The sequence below is a fragment of the Rhinopithecus bieti genome, unplaced genomic scaffold (genome assembly GCF_001698545.2).
Source record: "Rhinopithecus bieti isolate Rb0 unplaced genomic scaffold, ASM169854v2 scaffold_11488, whole genome shotgun sequence".
Lineage (NCBI taxonomy): Eukaryota > Metazoa > Chordata > Mammalia > Primates > Cercopithecidae > Rhinopithecus > Rhinopithecus bieti.
In genome coordinates, this window is record NW_016806879.1 from 1561729 (window position 1) to 1580029 (window position 18301).

Consider the following 18301-nt stretch of genomic DNA (forward strand, 5'->3'; position numbering starts at 1 on the left):
TAACCACTCCCTACCCTACATGCGTGCCAGGCATGTGCTATTGGTCTCCACATGCACAGAATGCCCCTGCTCACCCTGGTGCCATCAGTGATTGCTCTAGAAAGAGACGTAGGGGCTGGCTTGGCCACAGCCCTCCTCTCCCCTCCCCTCCCCTTGCTTTGTTGCCCAGGCTGGAGTATAGTGGCATGATCATGGCTCACTGCAGCCTCGACCTCCTGGGCCCAAGCCATCCTCCCAACTCAGCCTCCCAGGAAGTTAGGACTACAGGCACACACTACCATGCCTGGCTAATTTTGTATTTTTTGGTAGAGCCAGGGTTTCACCATGTTGCCCAGGCTGGTCTTGAACTCCTGAGTGTAAGGGATCCCAAAGTGCTAGTATTGCAGGTGTGAGCCACCATGCCCGGCCTGGCTGCATTTTCTGATCTACAACTGAACCTTAGACTATGATGATTTATTTTCCTTCTGGTGTCCCAAATGCCCATTTGACTCATGAGGAGCCACTGAATTGTTAATTCGATGCTGAGAAAAGCCTTTCTACCATTCTTACACGAATCAAGTGTGTGTACTGGAAAAGGGACAGGTCGGGGGTCTCAGTGGAAGCAGCCCAGCTGAGGAGACACTGATTTAGGGGCTCAGGTAATAAAGATCTGCCTGGTAGAAGATGGGTCATGATGCCTGCAGCCAGGGCTGTGGGCCCCTTTGTTTACATGCACGGGAAAAGGTCCCTCAGAGGAGGCAGTGGCTTTCTTGCTTCCATGTATTATAGTTTATTAACTTTCTTTTCTATGCTCATTGGGATTAAGGTGCAGAAGACATTTCACAGGGAGTCTTAAAACCAAATTAGGATTGCCAAATAAAGGCTGCACAAGGAAAATGCCTTATCTCTGAAGCCCAGAACTGGCAGGGGAGGGCGTGACCCAGCGACTCCACCCTCTCACAAAGGGAAAGGGCATGCTGGAGAGTCACGGGGACCCACTCCAGCTCGCTCTGGGTGCTGTCTGTAGTTCTGGAAGCTTGGTGGAGGACTTCCTGCTCAACTTAGAGAGTGGGCCAATGGAGCCAGGCCAGGGGAAGGTGACGGTTGGAAGGCAGAAAGAAGTGACAAAGGCCACCTCAGCACAGCAGTGAGAGGAGCTGAGGCCAAGGGAGGCAGTCACACACCCTAGCTCTGCAAGACCTCCAGGATGGCCCGGAGGATGGCAGCAGCTGCCACTGCCCCGGGGTCTGGCTGCTCCAGCCGTGCTGAGCTGATATAACTGGCTCTTCCGGCTCCAGCTTCCATATTCTTGGTGGCCTCTGCTGCAGCTTCGGCACTCTGGGGGATGGGGTGTGGGAGCAGGTTCAAGGGCAGGCCATCAGGCCTCCTCCTTCCTGCCATGGACAGAACGTCTCTGCCGTGCAGCCTGGCCCTGCACGCTCTTGCCCTGGCTCTGCCAGCACCCTCTGCTCTGTCACCAAATGGAAAGTTACCTCTCATCTACTTCCAGCAGGGAAAAGGGTCACCATTCACTGAGGCCCTGTCACATCCCAGGCAGTGTGCGGGGCTCTACATGTTTCCTTAGCCACATAACCACCTTCTGAGAGAGGTGCTCATTTCCATTGTACAGAAAAGGAAACTGTGATCCAGGAAGGTTATTAACTTGCTCAGGGTCACATGGAGACAGGAGTCTGGTAGCTAGAAGCCTGTCTCCCTGGGTGGCTGGGCCCAGCCTCACTCACCTTGACTGCTTTGGTCAGGACTTGCAACAGATCAGCTCCTGGGCTCTTCCAGGCTTGGAGCTCCTGTCCTGCTGCCCACAGAGAATCCAGCTGGATAACGTGAGGGAAAGGGGGCTGAGCACAGGCCCTGCAACTGAGGGTGCTCTTTAGGGCTTACAGGCTCAAAAGGAGAAAGGTCTGGGGCCACAGCCTGAGTACACACCATAGTCCTGTCCCCTGGGGCAGCCTTTCCATACCTAGCAGGGAGAGAATGAAAGAGGCTCACTATAGGGAACCAAGAGAATCACTCTGAGGGTGGGGCTAGGGCCTGGCGGGGGGCAGATGTCACCAACCACCTCCCCCAGCCCACCCCTGGTCTGATGCACAAGGCTCCGGCTCACTTCTGCATGGCTTCCAGGCCGGCATCCATGGCAGCAGACCAGGCTGGGAGGCTGGTCTTGACCTTGAGGGGCTGGGCAGCCGCAGTCAGGAACAGGCCATAGAGCTGGGGAGGATGAGAACATTGAGCATGTGGTGCTGGCCTGGACCCCAGCCGGCCCAGCCACCTCCCTGTCAGCCCTTCAGCCCCCAGGCACCCACCGCTCCAGATGAGCCTCCCATTTTCTCCAGGAGCAGGACAGACAACTTGGAGAGCAGCTGGGCAGGGCTGGCAGGGGGTGGGCCCTCCTTTAGCCACTCGCGGATTGCTGCAGGCACAGAGAGACGGGGAGGAATTCAGAGACCCTCCCGCCATCTGCCAGACTTCCAGCCAGCACCAATGACGGCTGGAAAAGGCTGACAGGGAGGTGAAATGAAGGCTTCCCAAGATCCCTTTCCACATTCAGTGTGCAGTCTAGAGAGGGGCTGGACTGTATAACCCAAAGGGGCCTGGGGAGGTGAAGCCTGCCTCGAAGCCCCTCCACCTGACACTGTGTACTCCGCTTCCTGGCTTGGTTTTTTCTCCTTAGCCCTTTGTGCTAACATCCTCTGTGTTTTACTGATTTATCTTGTTGACTGTCTTCCACCCAGAACATAAGCCATGAGGGCAGTGATTTCTGTCTGCTCTGTTCACTACTGTATCCACAGTTGAGAGCAGTGCCTGCCCCATGGCAGACACCAAATACCTTTTTCTCAAATGAATGATGCTGGACAGTTAAGAGCTTTTCACTGGTCTGGGTAAACTGAGAAAAATAAGAACAACAGAATAAGTTTTGCTTGAGTTGTAAGTTATTCACTGTGAAGGATTTCATTTAATTCTAAGATAATAACCTCGTACATTTGTGCTGTTAAGAAGGTCACTGTCGGCCAGGTGCAGTGGCTTATGCTGTAATCCCAGCACTTTGGGAGGCCAAGGTGAGCGATGGCTTGAGGTCAGGAGTTAGAGACCAGCCTGGCCAACATAGTGAACCCTGCCTCCACTAAAAACACAAAAGTTAGCCAGGCGTGTTTGCGCACGCCTGTAATCTCAGTCGGGAGACTGAAGCAGGAGAATCGCTTGAACCCGGCGGGACGGAGGCTGCAGGGAGCCGAGATCACGCCATTGCACACTCCGGCCCAGTGACAGAGTAAGACTCCTTCTTAAAAAAAAAAAAAAGTCCCTGTCTTCAAGGCAACAGGTGGAAGGGGGGCTAGGGTTTTGTGGATGACCTAACTTGGAAAAGTCCCTGGCACCAACCTCTGGCCGCACGGCTGTGGGTGGTGCCACAGTCGCCATCGCCAGCAGCCCGGTCCAGGGCATTCAGCTGTTCCTCCAGGCCCAGGAGGGTGCTGCACACCCGTTCCAGCACCAGCGCCATCCGCTTTGAGGCTGAGCCTAGAAAGGGAGGATGGTGAAGAACAGGTCCACCAGGCCCTTCTCACAACCACACTTGACTGGGGTGGGAGATGTGGGTGCCAGGGCCCCTACCCACCCCACCGCATACCCCTGCATCCTTTGGGAAGCCTGTCCCTTCCCCAGAGGCAGGAGTTGGTACCTCCTACAGCAGTGGAATCAAGGGCCTCCTGGGGCTCGGCAGGGGCTACCCGGTTCCGCTTTCTCCCAGTAATGGAGACTGCGGCCACGTTAGGCCAGGCTACTGCAGTGGTTTCAGCATCTAAGAGCAGCAAGATAACTCTCTTAGACATGGCTGTCCAGCCAGGGATTCAGCAGGGCTTGGACCCCCCATCCTGGCCCTGGTGGACTGGCTCCCTCAGCAGCCCTGGAGGGAGTCCACCTCAACAAGCATGGACTGAGTGCCTACTGTGTACAGGGGTATGGAGAGAGGGTCCCTGGGGAAAGGGTCAGGCCTATCTGAGGAGGATCCTAATACCAACTCCTCCTAGTACCAGTGACAGCTGGAGAAGGCGGGAGAAGCCCAGAAAGGTCCTTCTTCACAGGCTGCAGAGCCCTGATTGTCACGGTCAGCCCTGATGGAGTCTCCAAGTCTCCCTGGCTCCTTCCAGCTACAAGGAGCCCTGGCTTGGGTGACCCCAGGTTCCCAGTCTCACCTATCAGTTTCAGGAGAGGCTCATCCACCAGCAGGAGGGTGAGAGAAATGCCAGGCATCTCCAGTGCTGACATGAAGGTGCCCACCAGGGCACGGGCAATCTTCACCCCGCGGCCCTCTGCAATACCACAGCATGGCGGTCCAGAAGGGAAAAATGGGCATCAGGGAAAGAAACAAAACAACAGAAAAGCAAGGACCTTGGAAGCTGGGCACTGAGGTCAGGACGGGGATGGCCTGATTTCCTCCTGGCAGGCATCCCTCAACCCCACAAATGACCATGTTCCCTGGAGGTGTCCCCTACTTCACGGCAGATAATGACAGGTCTCATTTACTCAGTTTGTGCCAGGTGCTGGGTGCTGTGTTGAGTGTCTTACATATGTTTAATCTCACTTAATCCTCACAACAACGGTATAACGCAGGTACCATTATTATTACCCCCAATTTGCAGACCAGACAACAAACAGGCCGGGCGCGGTGGCTCAAGCCTGTAATCCCAGCACTTTGGGAGGCCGACACAGGCAGATCACGAGGTCAGGAGATCGAGACCATCTTGGCGAACACGGTGAAACCCCGTCTCTACTAAAAAATACAAAAAAACTAGCCGGGCGAGGTGGCGGGCGTCTGTAGTCCCAGCTACTCGGGAGGCTGAGGCAGGAGAATGGCGTGAACCCGGGAGGCGGAGCTTGCAGTGAGATCCGGCCACTGCACTCCAGCCTGGGTGACAGAGCGAGACTCCGTCTCAAAAAAAAAAAAAAAAAACAAAACAAACAGAAGCTCAAGGTATCCGGCAATGAGGTGGCAGAGAGACGATTTAACTCAGGCTTATCTGACGCACAGTCCGTGTTCTCTGCCATCACAAGGCCCTCCCTCAGCCCTTTCCAGAGGGCTGCAGGCTCCCCTTCCCAATGCATGGCTCACCCAGGGAGCGAACGGCAGCATCGGCTATGATGCCCAGTTCCAGGAATGACAGGCCACCCAGGTTGTTGACCATCATCACAACTGAAGAGCCTGTGGGTAGACATGACACCCCAGGTGAGACCCTCTGGGCGTCTCCTGCCCAGAGGTGTAGGAAGGGTTGGGAGACGTGGGCGAGAGGCTACCCACCGGGCTGCACAGGCACATGGGACGCATTGGTGGTGTCTGTCATGTGGTCGAGCATGAGTTTCACAATCTCATCAGCAGTTGCCATCTGTCACAGGGAGCCAGGAATGAGCTGCATCTGGGACGCCTTGGCCTTAGGGTGGCCTGTGCCAGGGTGACCACTTACCTTTATCCGGCGCACACCAGCTTCCCCGTGGATCCCTGTGGATAGATGTGGTCACTGCTGACCCACTCAGGGCCTGGGGATTTGCTCATCGTTTTTATCAAGGGCCCACACAGTGCTGGACTCACACAGTAAGTGGGCGGGAGTCGGGGATGGAAATGGACAGAATAATGAAAAACATGCTCTCTGTTCTCTGGGAGCTCGTGGCTTGGTGGTGGAGATAGCTTTAATTAGAGGTAGTCAAGGTGGAAGCACAGGGGAGGAAGCAGAAAGCTTTGCAGCCAGGTGATCTTTGAAGAGCCCTTGAAAGAAGGGTGTATTCTGGCAGGGACAGGAGGACCTGGGAATGGTAGGCAAAGTCAAGGAGGTGGGCAGCGTACAGAGCTCCACATGGCCAGAGCCCTGGGTATAGATGGCAAAGCAGGTAGGAATCAGGCAGGTTGGGCCAGGCTGGGCCTCAAATGCCCAGATAAAAATGCTAAGACCACCTGGGGAGAGGACCAGGTTGATGGCTCTCAGGGTATACAAGGTGGGCAAAGTCCAGGGCTAAGGGGCAGGCAGGGCTGGGATGGGTGGCCACAAGCTTACCCAGGCCCAGCTCCACCTCATCGGCTGAGAGCTCGAAGGTGGGTTTGGAACCAGGGACGCTGCAGGAGGATAAGCTCACCCCCAGGGTACCTATGAGAAACAAGGCATGAAGGGATGACTGTTCTACTCTCAGCACTGGGCATCAGGAAGGGCGGCAGCAGCATCTCAGAAGTCCTGCCCACAGACACCCTCTTCTCTGAGAAAGCCTGCCGGACTCTCCACTCAGCCATGGTACCCAAGGCCACCAGTCCCCAGGAGCTCCCCCAGGGATACCTTCCCTAGACCCCTGGGAAATAACCCGGGGAGCACCGCTAGACAGCCAACAGGAACCTGCTCCTTGTCCCAGGGCTGTCCCAACCTTCCCCACTCTCCTCCCCAACTCCCAGGCTGGCACTCACCCATGGCCTTGGCGACCATGTTCACCTGCTTTGTGATCTCCTCCAGCCCCACACCTGCCTCGGCCAGAGCACCTGCCACCTGCAGCCACACAGAGTTAAAAGCCCCAGCGGGGCAGGTATCACTGTACCACGTGGGGTAGAAGACAGGCAGGGGGTGAGTTTCTTGTTGGGAAGGGGGAACCTCTTAGGATTTCCACAGTCAACCTGGCCCATCACATTTAGGGCAGAAGAGCAAACTCCTGCCATTCACATTGTACCTGCCAGAGATCTTTAAGAATTCTAGTCTGTTGGAGTCAGAAGAGACTTTACAAATGGGGAAATGGACCCAGAGAGGGGAGGTGACTTGTCCAATGTCACACAGCCAGTGGGTGGCCAGTTTCCCAACTCTAGAGTTCCAGAGTTCTCTCTCCCATAGCCTTGCTATTGTGGGTCACTTTACCCATCTATCCATCCATCCAGCCAGCCAATTTTTACCAAGCATCTAGTATATGCTGAAAAGGAAAAAAGGCAATGAAGTCACAATCCCCACCTTCAAGAACTCACAGCCTGGAGAGAGGGTAGGGAAGCAGACACACAGATGGAAAATTTATGTGAGGTGGTAATTACAATTACACTAGGAGGGGCTGCCAGCCAGCTCAGGATAGTGGGAGGATGTAGATCAGGGAGAGCCTTCCAGGTGGGGAGACATCAGAGCTGGGCCTCTGCAGAATGGTAGGAGTTAGCCAGGCCAAAAGGAGGCTGGACAAGGAAAGAATTCTCCAGGCCACAGACACCGCATAAGCAAAGCCAGAGATGATCCACAGCCTGGCAGGTACAGGAGACGGCATGAATGGACCATAAGAGGAAGGCAACGATGGCCGGGCACAGTGGCTCACGCTCGTCATCCCAGCACTTTGGGGGGCCGAGGAGGGCAGATCATTTGAGGTCAGGAGTTCGAGACCAGCCTGGCCAACATGGTAAAACCCCATCTCTACTAAAAATACGAAAATTAGCCGGGCGTAGTGGCAGGCGCCTGTAATCCCAGCTACTGGGGAGGCTGAGGAAGGAGAATCGCTTAAACCTGGGCGGCGGAGACTGCAGTGAGCCAAGATTGCGCCACTGCATTCCAACCTGGGCAACAGAGTAAGACTCTGTCTCAAAAGAAAAATAAATAAAAAAATAAATAAATAATAAAGCTTTTAAACAGTCTCTATCTCTATTTATATTTATATCTATATCTATCTCTCTATCTACCTATCTGCCTAGTTGGATAGATAGACAGGTACCAACTGTGTCCCTCAGAGATGCTTCACAGATACTCTCTTAGGCAATAATGTAGAAAACAGCCCACAATGAGGTTACTAAGATGGAAACTGCAGAGCTGTTGTACTCTATCAAAGATATAAATGTGCAACTGGGAAAAATGGGCATGATAAATAAATAAAAGAAAATTTAAAAAGAGGAAGGCAGGGATGATAGGAGATGAAGGTGGGGAGTCAGGGAGCTGGGGTGAGGGCTTGTGTTGATTCCAAGGACCCAAAAAGGCTTTCAGTGGATTAACCTAGTCAGATACACATTTTTTTTTTTTTTTTTTTGAGACAGAGTCTGGCTCTGCCGCCCAGGCTGGAGTGCAGTGGCTGGATCTCAGCTCACTGCAAGCTCTGCCTCCCGGGTTCACGCCATTCTCCTGCCTCAGCCTCCCGAGTAGCTGGGACTACAGGCGTCCGCCACCTTGCCTGGCTAGTTTTTTATATTTTTTTTAGTAGAGACGGGGTTTCACCGTGTTAGCCAGGATGGTCTCGATCTCCTGACCTCGTGATCCACCTGTCTCGGCCTCCCAAAGTGCTGCGATTACAGGCTTGAGCCACCGCGCCCGACCCAGATACACATTTTAAAAAGACACCACTGGCAGTAGTGTGAAGAATGGATGAGCAAGGCCAGAAGGCAGGAAGCAGGCAGGGGAGCCCAGTGAGGAGGTGGCTGCAGCCATCAGGCATGAGCAGATGACCCCCGAACCAAGGCAAAGCAGGAGGGCGGGGTCTGAGGAGAATGTGTGTTATATACATTTGGGAGTAGAAGTGCCAGAACTGGGCAACTGATTGGGTGTGGAGAAGAGAAGGGGACGAGTCTGGGAAAATGCCTATATCTGGGCTTAGGTAGCTGAGGGGATGGCGGGGCCTTCTGAGATCAGGGAACACTGGAGAAAAAGAAGCAGCTTCTTGGGGAAGGGCTGGAAAGGTCCAGTTATAGGGTGCTGCCAGGCAAGGGAAGGCTGAAAGGGGCTGGCCAGTCTCTGCGTCTCCGGTGGAAGCCCACCTTGTGTATAAGCACCGTGCCACACAGCCCCCGCCGGCCTGCCTTCTTCAGGACGGTGAAGGCGCTGTCATCCCCGATCACCACCATCTCCACCGGGATGCCTTCAGTCTGGGCCTGCTCCCGGGCCAGGCCGAAGTTGAGCCGATCCCCAGTGTAGTTCTTTACGATGAGGAGGGTCCCCACTGCGGGAGCAGCCGGCAGGGCTCAGCGCGCTTACTGTGCCCTCCCCGCCGCAGCCCCTCCTGCATGCCAGGCTTACCTGTGCCGGCCTGGGCCACTGCCCTGATGGCTGCCAGGATGCTGCCCACTGCTGGGGAGGTGAACACGGCTCCTGCGACGACCCCGGTCAGCATCCCCTTCCCTATGAAACCTGGAGGTGGAAGGGGTGGAGTGAGCATGCCAGGTGGGACTCACGCCTATAGTCACTGGGGCTTCCCACGCTCTGGGGGGTCATGGTTTGGTGAGCCCTACTGTGTGCTTGGTGCTCAGAGATCCCCCAGGTCTTCAAATGGCTGACTCCTTCCTAGGAGGCACCGTAGAGAGGCCTTCTGCGACCTCGAGCCTGAAGCAGTCACCAACTCCCTCCCCAGGGACTCACTGTTCCTCTGCCCTGTTTTACTGTCTGTACTAAGTCACTTAGCACCCTCTGAAATGATCTCATTTACTTTCGTGTTTACCTGGCTATTGTCTATCTCCCCTAAGTAGAATAAAAGCTCCACGAGGGCAGGGACCTTGCCTGTCTGGTTCATTGCTGTATCCCTAGTGCCCAGTACAGTGCCAGGTACACAATGGGCTCATGAGTGTTTGCCGAATGAATGGATTTTGCTGAAGGAAGACAGGAAGGGGACAAATGATATGCATCCTAGTCCCTGCCCTCCAGCAGCCCTCAAGGAGAGTTCGCGTCCCTGGCTCCACGTGTGGGGCACGGCAGGTGGGAATTCAGAAGAGGGGTGCTACTCTAGGCTGGAAGAGTCAGGAAGCCTTCATGGAAGAGGGGGTGGGTCTGCTGGGCCTGGAGGGTCCAGAAGATTCATGGAATCACCGACTCTCAGAGCCAGAAGGACTTGAGGGATTGTTTGGCCCAACTTCATAGTTTTGTAGATGTAGAAACAGATTCAGAGAGGCTGTGATGGGCCCCTGATCCCAGCCAGAGGGAGTGGGAGAGTGGGAATCGGCCCCAGTTCCTGACTCTGGGCTGGGGTCTGTCCTGCACCTCATGGCAGCACTGAGGATCTCACAGGAGGCCCTGTCCACTCCACCAGTACCCCCTGCCCCACCCCAGGGTACTCACCAGCATGGGCAGGCTCATGGCCAGAGCCCCCACCCGACAGCAGTGCCACCCGGCCCTTGAGGCTGTCCAGGTCAGAACGGAGGGCCACGCGGTGGCCCTGCAGGAGCTGCAGGTTGGGGTTGCAGGCCACCAGGCCAGCAAGGGCGTCATCAGCACAGCCAGCCACCGAGTTCACCAGCTTCTTGGAGGTCTGCAGGGGAGGAGTGAGAAGATGTCAGAATGTGGTCAGCACAGACCCCTCCATCCTGCCCAGCCACACTGCTGTGGTGTAGACCCCTCTCCCACATCCACCTAGGAACTCCAGGAGCGCAGGACTTGCTTGAGTTGGGCGACATCTTAGGTGGATATTTCTGTGAGTTTTCAATAATGTGTGACTTTCTATTCAGTACCTAATTTATGAAGTGTCTTGCACCATACCTTCAATTTATTCGAAAAAATGGCTGCAATACAAAGAAAATGGGGGAGTTGCTGTCTGCAGTGTAAAATATTTTAATAAAACTGGGGCCCAACACCTTCTTCTGCAAAAGGAAGAAAAGCCCCAGGCTGAGGCTCCAATGCTGGGGGAGGAGCTGAGCAGGTTTCACAGCCACCGGTGCTCCCTGGTGCTCCAATGTGGGACAAACATTTCCCCAGCCTCTTGGCATGCCAGGCCCAGCGCTAGACAGTGTGTAGAGATAACGGCCCAGGTGCAGTGGCTCATGCCTGTAATCCCAGCACTTTGGGAGGCTGAGGCAGGCAGATCGCTTGAGCCCAAGACTTTGAGACTGGCCTAGGCAACATGAGACTCCATCTCTACAAAAAATATGAAAAATGATCCAGGCATAGTGGTGCATGCCTAGAGTCCCACTACTGGGAATGCTGAGGTGGGAGGATCGCTTGAACCTGGGAGGTCATGGCTGCAGTGAGCTGTCATCGTGCCACTGCACTCCAGCCTGGGTGACAGAGTGAGACTCCATCTCAGAAATAAAAAAAGAGATAACAACGCTGTTCCTGCCCTCAGGGGAAACACAGCAGAGGTCACAACCATATGTGGTGGGCACTGCTACGCGAGGAGTGCACGTGCACCATGGGAGCATGGAGGAGGGGCCACAGCCTCCTGAGGGGCCTGGAGGTCTCTGTGAAGGATAAGCAGGATCGGGGTAGGCAAAAGGGCGCAGGAGGCATGGGGGGAGGGAAAAGGGAGGCTCTTCCAGGCAGAGGGGGAGCATAAGCCAAGGCCTGGAAGAGTGAATAGTGTGGTGGTGCCAGGAAGCATGGTTGACCAGCAGGGAGGGGTAAGGAGGAGAGGGCTGGCCACAGGCAGCCTCAGGAGGGATTGTGGGCAGGCTGGTGGAGGGTTGCAGAGCAGCACCGCCAGGCTTGACTGAGTGGATACGGGGTGCAGATAGGAGTGAGTAGCATGGGGGCCAGAATGGAGCGTGGCTTGAGCTCTGCTGTTACAGGGACTTGGGTTCAAATCCCACTTCTGCCTCTGATTAGCTGCAGGAACTCAGGGAAGATAACATCATTGTTGGGAGCTATAATTCTTCCTCTGTAAAATAGGCATTTACCAGAACAGAGTATACGCCCGTGATATAGTGGAAACTCAATCACAGGAAGCGACTCCCTTTTTCGAACAGGCTGTGAAAAGCCTGAACAAGGGCTGAACAAGGGCTGCAGCCCCTGGTTTTGTCCTGAAGACAGAGACTGGGGCGCAACCTGGACTCAGAGGGCTGGGCTCCCACCGCCACCTGGTGGCCCAGTGGGAACCTGCAGCTGAGCCAGGTCCTGGCAAGGTGAACTTCTGGCTGTGGCTTCTTCCTGACCCGGCTAGCACCAGCTCCTTTGTACAAAATTTGGCTCTGCTGCCTCCCTGCCAACCTGTCCTGCATCCAGCCAGGGCCAGGGCTAAACCACCTGCTTCAGAGTCGCCTAGGTCTGTAGGGAGCAAGAAGAAGAATAAGATTGGTTCCATTTGCCGAGCAGTGACTAAGCGCCAGGCTCAGTTCTAAGTGTTTTTGAGCATGTCTCATTTAATCTTCCCAACAAGCCGGGTGTGGTGGCTCATGCCTGTAATCCCAGCACTTTGGAAGGCCGAGGTGGGTGGATTACCTGAGGTTGGGAGTTCAAGACCAGCCTGACCAACATGGAGAAACCCCATTTCTACTAAAAATACAAAGTTAGCTGGGCATGGTGGTGCATGCCTGTGATTCCAGCAACTCGGGAGGCTGAGGCAGGAGAATCACTTGAACCTGGGAGGCAGAGGTTGCGGTGAGCCGAGACTGCACCATTGCACTCCAGCCTGGGCAACAAGAGCAAAACTCCATCTCAAAACAAACAAACAAACAAACAAAAAAAACAAACTTCCCAACAACCCTATGGAGGAAAGATGAGCCCAGTGAGGCAACTGAGGCACAGTTAAACGATTTTGCCCGATAAACGATTTTGCCCGAGGTCACACAGCCAGCAGGTGTCCAGGTCTGCCTGGCTCCAAAGCTGGTTCCCTTTTGGCCATATTATGCTGCTTTCTTGAGGGGCTGGAGGGAGGTGGAGGGTGACAGAGGTTGCCCTAGAAAGGGCATGGGCTTGTGGCTCTCAGAGCCTATCAGGGACTGGAACATACAATGAAGTTGTGAGTTGGCCTCACTCCAAGCCCAGCCTCCAGCACCACTACCCTCCAAGAAAGTGGCCTGCTCCCCATCTTGATAATCTGTCTTGCCTGAGATTTTCAACAATCCCTCTGCCAGAGCCAGAGGAGGGTTTAGGGACCAGTGCTATCCCTGGTTTCAGTGGCCTGAGAGGATGGAAAAGGAAAGGAAGTCAAGTGAGGCCTCCAGGACTCTGCTTGATCAACACCACACAACCACTAGAGGTAGGCCTTAATTTGCCTTGTAATGCAGATGAAGAAAAAGAGGCTCAAAGAGGTCAAATCTTCTGCAAAAGGTGATGCAGCTGGTCAGTGGCAGGCTGAAATTTGAAACCAGATATGTTCAAGGCTTGTTTTGATTCAAATCAGTGGGCCTGGAGCAAAGCCCAAGGACATGGCCAGCCTCCCACACTGTAGATCCCAGCTCCAGACCGGCCCACATAAGCCCCAAGGTTAGGAACAGTCACATGATCATTCTTCATGGTTCCTTCTGTGACCGGTACAGTATCTATTACAGAGCAGGTAACTGTTACTGTTTCACTTTGAATGCAAGACCCAGATAGGGGGCACAACGGCTCTGAAGGGACTCAAGAGGCTGCAGCCCCAGGCCTGGCTGGGACCAGTGGCCTCCAGGAAATGAAGAAAAGCAGGGATCAGGCCCTGGGAGAGAGGATGACCCTCTCTCTTCACCCGTGAGCCTCAGGAGGTAGTAGCATCTCTCAGTCAAGGTGTAAGGAGCTCTAGCATGCCCAAGGCCGGGATCTTGCTTTGAGACCATGCTGCCATTCCCCTGCCCCGGCCCTGTATGACTCACCATGGTGGGGAGGCTCTGAAACAGGCTGAGTTCACACCGTTGCACTGAGCTGCTGGAGGATGGACAATCCTGTGCTACCTGGGTCTGAGTACAGTGGAGGCAGCAGCAGCATCTGCAGGAGTGGGTAATGATATAAGCTGCAGAAGGCACTCACGGCCGACTGGCACAATCAAGCTTCAGCGCCCTAGTAATTAGGGAGCTGCCCCAGACTTCGGTCCAAGTCCAAACTCTAGTACATGGGCTATGGATGGAGAAGAGTGTGGGGTTGACCAAGGTTCACACCTGCATTTGGCTGCCAGAAGACAGATCAATCCATGTCAAGCACAGGGCTCCCTTTATGCCAGGAACAGCACCCACTTCATCACTAAAGAACAATGATCCTCAGAATAACTATCTTTTACACGGGCATCACATGCAGTGAAAAAGTTAACGAAGCTCTTCACACGCTTGCCCTCACTGTCCTTGGCACCAAAAGGGCAGGGAATGGGTGGAGCTAGCCAGGTTTGTGACCCATTTTACTTCTGGGAAACAGACTCAGAGAGCTCTAGGGACTTGTCCAAGGTCATACAGGTAAGAGCCAGGATCTAAATCCCTGTCTAGTTTTTCTACCAGGAATGTGTGTTTACTACTGATAATTCCATGTCTCCAAAGTCAGGCAGAGTCTCTGCTGTGGGAAAGGTAAGACATAAACCACGATGACGTTCTAGCTTTCCTCAGTTCAGCCTGGTTCAGCTGCGTGTTGGCCTCTGTGTGGGTGCACAACAGGAAGAGTCAACATAGCTCTGCCTCCGCCTACTTGGGGTTGGGGGAGGGTCTTAGGTAAACCAATTCCTCCCTAAGCCTTAGCTTCCCCATCTGTAAAATGGGGGTTGGCTCCTCTCTGGCATTCTGCGAGTGTGCCAAGCCACGTGCTTCTCCTTTTGTTCCCGAGGAGCCTGTTGGATGTGGGGCACCCTGGAGGCTGCAGGGCTGACTGCCCTCCTGGCTCATTAAGGTTCCCTACGGGAGAAATGTTGGTTTTATGTTTGAGGTTCGAATTTGTAGAGTAATAGAGGCACCAATCACGTTGGGCAAGCAGACCAGGGGGCCCTTCTAAGTCTGAAGTATTAACGCGCAAAAGGGAGGAGGTGAGCCGGTGGTCGTTCTAACGTCAGGCGAGGGCACCAGCCGGATCTGGAGGAACTGAGAGAGTGAAAGGAAGGCAGGCAAGGTTCTAGTCTGGGATGTGCACGAATAGCGGTCGTCTCCCTTCCCTCTCTAGGCCTCCGCAGTCCTTCCCGTTCCAAAAGGAGGAACAGCCCCGAGGGCTCCTGGAGCAACGGAAGGAGGAGGACTGGATGCGGGGAAGGGCAAAGGGCGCGGAACGGGGTGGGGAGTCCGCGGGAGAGCTCCGTGGACACTGGCGCACCTCCCCCGCCAGCTCACAGCCGCAACCGCCACCTCCGCAGGCTCCACGACTTCCCGGGGACCCCCAGTGGTGCGCTCTCATCCGGGTCCTGCGGGCGCTGGCGGAAAGAGGCGAGGCGGCGCCTCCGGGGGCGGGGCCTCCTTCGGTTGGCGGCCTCGGGCTTCGGGAGTCCTCCAAGAGGCCAGGTGAGGCCGTCCCGTGATGCCCCGCGCCCCGGCCGCTCTGGCCTGCAACGTGTCTCTGGGGCGGAGGCAGCGGCAGTGGAGTTCGCTGCGCGCTGTTGGGGGCCACCTGTCTCTTCGCTTGTGTCCGTCTCTCTAGTGTCGCGCTCGCGTCCCGACGGGCCGCTCTAAGCCTCGACATGTCGTACAACTACGTGGTAACGGCCCAGAAGCCCACCGCCGTGAACGGCTGCGTGACCGGTGAGGCTGCCGGGGCCGGAGACCCCGGCGAGGGAGGGAGCTGGGGGGAGCCGCGGCCTAGGGAGGCCCGCGGCCCCCGGGGCGGCCGGGCAGGAGTCGGCCCGGCTAATGGAAGGCCCTGGCGGCCGAGGAACCTCCCCAACCCCGCGACCTCGAAAGAGCCGTCCCAGTACGCGCTTTTTGGGGGTTGGAAGCCGCTCTCAAGGGTCCCCTTTCGTCCTGGGGAGGTCACTTGGCCTCGAGGACAGGGCGGGCCCAATGAGACAGAGGAGTGTGAGTTGGCTGTGCGGTGTTGTTTGGGCCGGAAGATTGGCCTCCTGTGGCCGGGAAAAAGGGAGGTGGTAATGGCGACTTTGGGGTCAGGATTTTCCTGTGGGGAAGTCTGGGGGCCCTAGGAGGTGGAGGGATGTGAGGAATGCCCGCATTATCCCACAGAGGGAGAGGAGCCCTCTTCAGGCTAACCCCTTTGCCTGGGGCAGTTGTTTACATGAGGGCCGTGCTGGAGAAGAGGGTTTGGTTTGCCTGGCCCAGTGCTGGGTTTTCCTTATTGACGATGCGCTTGGACTCTTAAGGACACCGAAGTCCAGAACCGGGAAGAGTCCTCTTAACCCACATTCTCAGCTGAATATGCAGACCCCAAGCTTGCATGTTTATATACACCCTAATCACGATTCCAAAACAAAACTGTTTTTCAGAGTTGGAGGTAGCTGAGTGTGGGTGGGGGTATTGGTAGACTACCAGGAGGGCAGGGGGTGTGGACAAAACAGTGTTTTCATGTAAAGCTCTGGGACTTTTCATTTGACTTGGTCTGTCAGATGAAAGTTTTGTGAGACTTTAGATGAAGACTGGAAGAAATGAACACTTTCTCCGGCATTCTCAATTAGAGCCTGCCACTGTAACTGTAATAGGAAGAGTAAAATTTGAGGGACGAGAGCCATGAGAAGGGATTACGCAGTCATTGTCAGTTGGAGGACACGGCTCTTAGGTCCAGTCCAGTTTTCTTAGTCTGATTAAGAAAGTAGGTTTGTTGAATGCGTGAACTGAGACTCTTTGAGGTGCTGGGTATGATGATAAGGGGAGTACCTGGAGGGAGTTGGAGAAGTATGTGAAGTAAATGAGAATTTTGGAGGTATTTAGACATAAGTGATAGGATTATTTTGAAGGGATGGGAGGCCCTTCCCCTGAGTTCAAAAGTTAGAGGGTCTGTTCTTTCAGGACACTTTACTTCAGCCGAAGACTTAAACCTGTTGATTGCCAAAAACACGAGATTAGAGATCTATGTGGTCACTGCCGAGGGGCTTCGGCCCGTCAAAGAGGTGGGCATGTACGGGAAGATTGCGGTCATGGAGCTTTTCAGGCCCAAGGTAAGTGTTGCAGTTGGGACAAGCAGTGGAGGGAGAACTGTTGGTTGTAGGTTGTTTTATGTTATTTTTGTTTATTTATTTCCTTTGAAACGAGTGTCTCGCAGTGTTGCCCAGGATGTCTTGAACTCCTGGGCTCAAGCAATCCCTCCGCTTCAGCCTCTGGAGTAAAGTAGCTGAGGGATTGTAGGCATGCGCCACCGTGCCTGGGCTGTGTTACGTTGTTTTGCGAATTCTTGAGATGGGTGGAATATACCTTAGGAGAGAAACTCTCTTCTCTTTTTTCTCTCTTTGGATGGCAAATTTCAGTATGTACTCTTGACCAAGCTTTCTAGAAGTAAAAGGAGAGATTTATTAGGAAACATTTATGAAGTTGGCTTCTTTAGGAGACAGAGATTAAAGCAGTTTGTTTCAGAGGATAGGCTACAGAGTGGGGCAGTCCTGGCTTCATTCCTTGTTAATTCTGACTTTAGGTGTCACTTAAGGCACCTTTCAGATCAAGTTCCCTGGGTTATTGTGAAGATGAAATGATTCAGTAACACAGGGCCTATCATATAGCAAGTATTTAAAGTTATGTTAACAGTTACCAGGCTGGATGTGGTGGCTCACGCCTGTAACCCCAGCACTTTGGGAGGCCAAGGTGGGTGGATCACCTGAGGTCAAGAGTTCGAGACCAGCCTGGCCAACATGGTGAAACCCTGTCTCTACTAAAAATACAAAAGTTAGCCAGGTGTGGTGGCATGCGCCTGTAATCCCAGCTACTTGGCAAGCTGAGGCACGAGAATTGCTTGAACCCAGGAGGCGGAAGTTGCAGTGAGCAGAGATGGTGCCCATTGCACTCCAGCCTGGGTGACAGAGCGAGACTCCATCTCAAAAAAAAAAAAAAAAAGAACCAAACAACAACAACAACAAAAAATTACCATCAGTATTTTTATTATTTTAGTGCAAATGTATTCACCCAAATCACCACTACATTCCTTTATGATGTCTTAACTGAATCTGGCAAGAAAGCAGTGGGTTCAAAATTTTAATTATAACCCTTTGAACAAAACAGTAATTTTTTGGAGTCTGTGTAAAATAAGTAAGACTTTGTTGATCCATTTTAGCTTACGTTGTTATTCCCACATTTTTTTTCTCTTTCTTCAAATACTTGGAGAGGAGTGGAGGAGGCATTACATTCATCTTTCAGAATTTGAACGGGATTATTGAGATTAGCTTGAGATTGAAATAGATGAAGACTTTGTATATAGAACAGAGAGATGGAGAATAATGAAAGTGAGAAATAGATGTTTACCAGCTTCAGTTCTGGCTTTTGTACATGCCCTTAGGGTGTATGTGTACCTAATGTGGGTTACAAGCTCACCATGTATTTTCTCTTTAGGGAGAGAAGAATTTGGAAAATTCTTAAAGAATTTGGTGTGCTTAAAGACTGGACAGGTTGTTCCTGTTTTAAAAGAATCTCTTTTGATAGCATAACATTGGTTTCCAGGGGGAGAGCAAGGATCTGCTGTTTATCTTGACAGCGAAGTATAATGCCTGCATCCTGGAGTATAAGCAGAGTGGCGAGAGCATTGACATCATTACACGAGCCCATGGCAATGTCCAGGTGAGGTGGCTGCTTTAGGCCGACAAAAGTTTTCTAAGTAGG

General features: G+C 53.7%; 2 protein-coding genes across 5 annotated transcripts in view; one reads left to right on the forward strand and one right to left on the reverse strand.

The window, feature by feature from the left end:
• Positions 1–280: 280 nt before the first annotated feature.
• Positions 281–14979, reverse strand: TKFC (triokinase and FMN cyclase). 4 transcript variants are annotated; one of them, XM_017878462.1, is made up of 19 exons: positions 14871–14956; positions 13745–13826; positions 13463–13574; positions 10023–10212; positions 8991–9101; positions 8732–8913; positions 6437–6515; positions 6039–6128; positions 5454–5488; positions 5291–5375; positions 5105–5194; positions 4188–4304; positions 3674–3793; positions 3376–3513; positions 2301–2407; positions 2102–2205; positions 1924–1957; positions 1722–1811; positions 746–1317 (listed from the first exon to the last, which is right to left on the reverse strand). In XM_017878462.1, exons 3-19 carry the CDS (start codon positions 13463–13465, stop codon positions 1165–1167), a joined length of 1728 nt encoding a protein of 575 aa, XP_017733951.1. In that variant the 5' UTR covers positions 13466–13574; positions 13745–13826; positions 14871–14956; the 3' UTR covers positions 746–1164. The 4 variants fall into 4 exon arrangements, with proteins under 4 accessions (XP_017733952.1, XP_017733951.1, XP_017733950.1 ...); XM_017878461.1 differs by lacking the exon at positions 13745–13826 and having other exon boundaries at positions 14871–14979; XM_017878463.1 differs by lacking the exons at positions 3674–3793; positions 13745–13826 and having other exon boundaries at positions 281–1317; positions 14871–14961.
• An 8-nt stretch (positions 14980–14987) lies between these two features.
• The window catches only part of DDB1 (damage specific DNA binding protein 1), a 36602-nt gene continuing 33288 nt past the window's right edge, over positions 14988–18301 (forward strand). The window contains exons 1-3 of the mRNA XM_017878459.1: positions 14988–15292; positions 16508–16656; positions 18143–18259. Of these exons, the coding sequence (XP_017733948.1) occupies positions 15232–15292; positions 16508–16656; positions 18143–18259 (327 nt within the window). The 5' untranslated portion in view covers positions 14988–15231. The remainder of the gene's footprint in view (positions 15293–16507; positions 16657–18142; positions 18260–18301) is intronic.

What these genes read in the sequence shown, in the direction of transcription:
- TKFC (XM_017878461.1), bottom strand. An exon ending in TGATTCCACTGCTGTAGGAG is followed by an intron (nt 3,514 to 3,673) that starts GTACCAACTCCT and finishes CTCCCTTTCTAG; the next exon opens with GCTCAGCCTCAAAGCGGATG. An exon ending in CCACAGCCGTGCGGCCAGAG is followed by an intron (nt 2,408 to 3,375) that starts GTTGGTGCCAGG and finishes CTGTGCCTGCAG; the next exon opens with CAATCCGCGAGTGGCTAAAG.